Source organism: Vombatus ursinus, unplaced genomic scaffold (genome assembly GCF_900497805.2).
Source record: "Vombatus ursinus unplaced genomic scaffold, bare-nosed wombat genome assembly UNPS02014174.1, whole genome shotgun sequence".
NCBI classification, from domain to species: domain Eukaryota; kingdom Metazoa; phylum Chordata; class Mammalia; order Diprotodontia; family Vombatidae; genus Vombatus; species Vombatus ursinus.
In genome coordinates, this window is record NW_020953952.1 from 608900 (window position 1) to 613061 (window position 4162).

At 34.7% G+C, this 4162-nt stretch overlaps 1 protein-coding gene across 1 annotated transcript; it reads right to left on the reverse strand.

Moving 5' to 3' along the window:
* Window positions 1-2110: 2110 nt before the first annotated feature.
* Window positions 2111-3049, reverse strand: LOC114041499 (olfactory receptor 5M9). Its single transcript, XM_027859959.1, has one exon. The coding sequence runs from the start codon at window positions 3047-3049 to the stop codon at window positions 2111-2113; it is 939 nt and encodes a 312-aa protein (XP_027715760.1).
* Between the last annotated feature and the right edge of the window lie 1113 nt (window positions 3050-4162).

Here is a 4162-nt window from a genome sequence, read left to right on the forward strand (position 1 = left end):
TGTGATATGTTGTAAAAATTAGTAATGACACAATTTGACAATTATTGGACTTAAAATATATTGAATTATTTGTTTTTGAAAATGGAAGTGCTACAAGGTAATTTTTTTTCCTATTGATGATGTTTTATAGATTAAATCCTAGGAATAGAACCTGTGGATCAAAAGCATTGACCTTACTGTATTTGCTTCACAAATTTTTGTATTATCTGTAGTCCTACTGGAAGTTTTTTTATTTCCCCATGGTCTTGCCATTGCTTCATCTTGTTAATTTAAAATATTATATATTTTAGTGGATGAAACATGGTATCTCAAGGTTGTCTTCTTTGCATTTCTTTTATCATTTTACATGGTTATTTAAAAATGATATCTCATTCTTTGGAAATACTTAGTTATATCTTTGACTATTGATTTATTTGGTGCACATGGTAATAAGTCTTTTATACTTCAAAATATTCACAATAATCTACTGAGTACTTAATTCCACACATAATAAAATCCTTTTCCATAGAGACAGTCTTACTTTTACTGTCACCAGCAAGAGATCATCCTATTAAGAAATTGTAGAGATCTCACATGTGATTTAATATATAGGCTTGGCTTGACAATGTGAACTTACAAAAAAAGGATATACTTAGAGATGATTTGTCATACCATATAAGGATTCCCCTCCAAATTCCCTCATATAATAAGATCTAATTAAAATGTAATAAGATTCAATTTACAATATTTAGTCAGCAATAAACTTTTTTTAGAAATCAGAAAGGCACCTTAGAGGTCATTTAGTCAATTTAATTTGATTCCACATATATTAAGTAGTTACCATATATAACACACTGTCCAATCTTTATTCAAGAGGGATTAGCACTCTTCTATCACATCTCTAATCTCATTTAAATAAAGATAGCCACATCTTGAATTCTAAAGTCTTTATAAAAATAACCATTTGTCTTTTTGTTCTCATAGAAACTACAATTTTAATTCATATATACCCAATTACAGGTATCCTGTGTTCTATAGTTAGTAATACTCATTTATCTCCCAAACAAGACCAACCTTTACTTAAATTTTATAGTAGGAAACATTAAACATGTCTCTGCAATTTGGAGGCAACATGGCATAGTGGATGCCATTATGGATTTGGTGTCAGAAATACTTGGGTTTACATATTTCTTCTGGTATTACTTTGCCTCCTTACACAATTTATATAACCTCTATGTGATTCAGGTGTTCCCACAGTGAAGGCTCTCTAAGATTGAAAAATTCATTGAAAGTAAGAATGTTCAATGGATTTCTTTTTACTGTCTCAGCTTCAAACACCCATGGGTGATGAGTAACTATTTGCCATCTAGTTGACAATTCAAGAGATCAGTTTAATACAGTACTTTTGTATGTAAGACATTAGAGTGAAATGAAATAATGTAGGTAGATAACTGCAATTTAGTGTACCTTTTACTTTGTATAATGGTCTGTTTAAAAAATAGACTAAATATATAAGAATTTGATAACATTATCTATGAGGATAAATACATCTTTATGACTGGTCATTCACCTAAGAAAATGAATGAAGTATATGTTTATATGTAATGTTAGATAGGTTTCAGTGTAAAGAGAAAAAGTTTCTTCAACTATGAAAGATCAAAAAGGAGAATGGAGAGTTACAACAGGTAATTTTTTGCCTCATTTGGGCATTGAAGAAAGGGAAGAAACATACATCAAATGACTACTAGGTGCCAGGTACTATGCTAAGTGCTTTATAAATATCTCATTAGTTCCTCACATCAAACCTGTGAAGTTGATTCTATTATTACCCCTCCCCCCTTTATAATTGAGGAATCTGAGGGAAACAAGTTAAAATGGCTGCCCAGGGTCACATAGCTATCAAGAGTCTGAGGCAGGAGTTGAACTCAGGTCGTCCTGACTCCAGGCCCAGTGATCCAGCTACTGTACCAACTGGAGGCTCTTAAGTATATGATTATTTATCAGGGATATAGTGGCAGTGGTTCTTGTTCAAGTGGGTATTGAAGTTGATGACCTATATTATCCCTTACAAGTCGTGTCCTATGATTAAATTATTGGTGTTTTTATAGTTGAAGACAATGGATTCTATGGATTATTTCACAAAACAAGCCCTATTAATAGCTTTGTTCATAGCCTCTTTTACATCCTTGTTCCTTAGGCTGTAGATCATGGGGTTCAACATAGGAATGACTGTGGTATAAAACACAGCCACCATTTTCCCCTGTTCTACAGACTCCTCTGTGGGCCGCCTGAGATACATGAAAATGAGTGTTCCATAGAACATAGTAACAGCTGTGAGATGAGAGCCACAGGTGGAGAAAGCCTTCTTTCTCCCCTCTGCAGAGCGCATACGGAGGATGGCCACGACAATGAATGTGTAAGAGATCAGCACCACAGACAGAGAATATGTGAAATTGATTCCTGCAATGACAATCATGGTATATTCCTTAATGTGGATGCCACCACAGGCTATCTTGATGAGTGGGGGATCGGCACAATAGAAGTGGTTGATTTCAAAGTTTCCACAGAAATACAACCCATAGGTCCACAAGGTACAAATGAGGCTTACAGAGAAGCCATAAACATAGGGCACTGAGATTAACCGAACACAAACTGTCCTTGACATTTTGCTCCCATAAAGCAGAGGGTTGCAGATAGCCATAAATCGATCAAAGGCCATCACAGCCAGGATATAGACCTCTACATGGACAAGGGCAATAAAAAAATAACACTGTACTAAACACCCAACATAGGAAATTGTTTTGGTCTTGGATAATAAGTTTTCCAACATCTTTGGGGTGACATTTGAAGAGAACCACACATCCACAAAAGACAAATGACTGAGAAAGAAATACATGGGACTCTGGAGCTGGGGACTGACACTGATAAGCATAATCATGCCAAGATTGCCCACCAGAGTGATAATATACACAATTAAGAATACCACAAAAAAGAAGACCTGGAGGTCCTGGTGACTAGTTAGGCCCAAAAGAATGAATTCAGTCACATCTGTGTAATTTGGGCTTGGCATTGCCTTAGCTCTGCCTCAGGCTTGGAATCATTGGCTCTGTATTATCTGTTGAGAGAAATAGAAATTGTGAGTGTCCTCAGCAATGTCAATAATCCTGTTTATTATTATTTCTAAAAAAATAAAACAAAAACCTCTTAGTTTTCTTCTCTTATTTTTTTTTACATATTTCCCATTCTCTATACCCCAACATCACTATAGTTTTTGTAGAGTATCCAGGGAAGAAAAGAAGACTAGGGGTCTAGAGATGCAATAACACAATGACCTGAATTATTTAATTCAGTATGTCTTATAGCATGAAATGTAATATGGCACAGTAGTTAACAGTATTGGACTCAAATTCTTGGGGAGATGGTTACAACTCCTGCTTCTGACACTTTTTTTTTAAATTTTCATTACCAATGGATAGTTAGTTAATCTCTGTGCCTTGGTCAACTCTATAAAACTTGAAGTTATAAATTACTTTGGTTTGACATTGGTGAGTAGAGTTCCTACAGGGATGAAATCACAGATCCTTCATACCTTTCTTGTAGCAAGTTAACCACTATCTTTATACTTTCATATCCTTAGACCTTTAGACCTAGACTCATAGGTCATGAGAACTAGAATGGCTGTAGTTCATCTAGCACAAACTCTTGCTTGTTTAGAAAACCTTTAATGGTTTCTGTTTGCTTAAGTGACTTGCTCAAAGTCAAAATGGCAGAGACAAATCTTGACCCAGTTCTTCCATTGCAAACTCAATTCTCTTACTTGGGTATAAGGTATTCAACTACTTATAAATTTAAAGATGATAAGATTATAGAATTTTGAGGTGACAGGTACCTCAAAGATAATATAATAACATTCCTTCATTTTGTAGACCAGGAAACTCTGAATCTTAATTCAGTGAAGTTAAGGGACATCACAAAGTTCTCATGAGAAAGAAATGACAGAGATGGGATTTGAGGCCAGGCCTTCTGATTTCAAATTCCTTTCCTATGCAATGAATTGGCTTCTGTGTTGTCTTTATCACTGTTTTCATAGATCATAAAATTTAGAATTGTAATCAGCCTTGATGATCATCTAGTCATTGTCAATGAACTTGTTTCATTCCCCAATATTTAGATCAGTCTCTTT

Excerpts from the sequence above, each read along its gene's own strand:
- LOC114041499 (XM_027859959.1), bottom strand. The coding sequence starts at position 3,049 with ATGCCAAGCCCAAATTACACAGATGTGACTGAATTCATTCTTTTGGGC.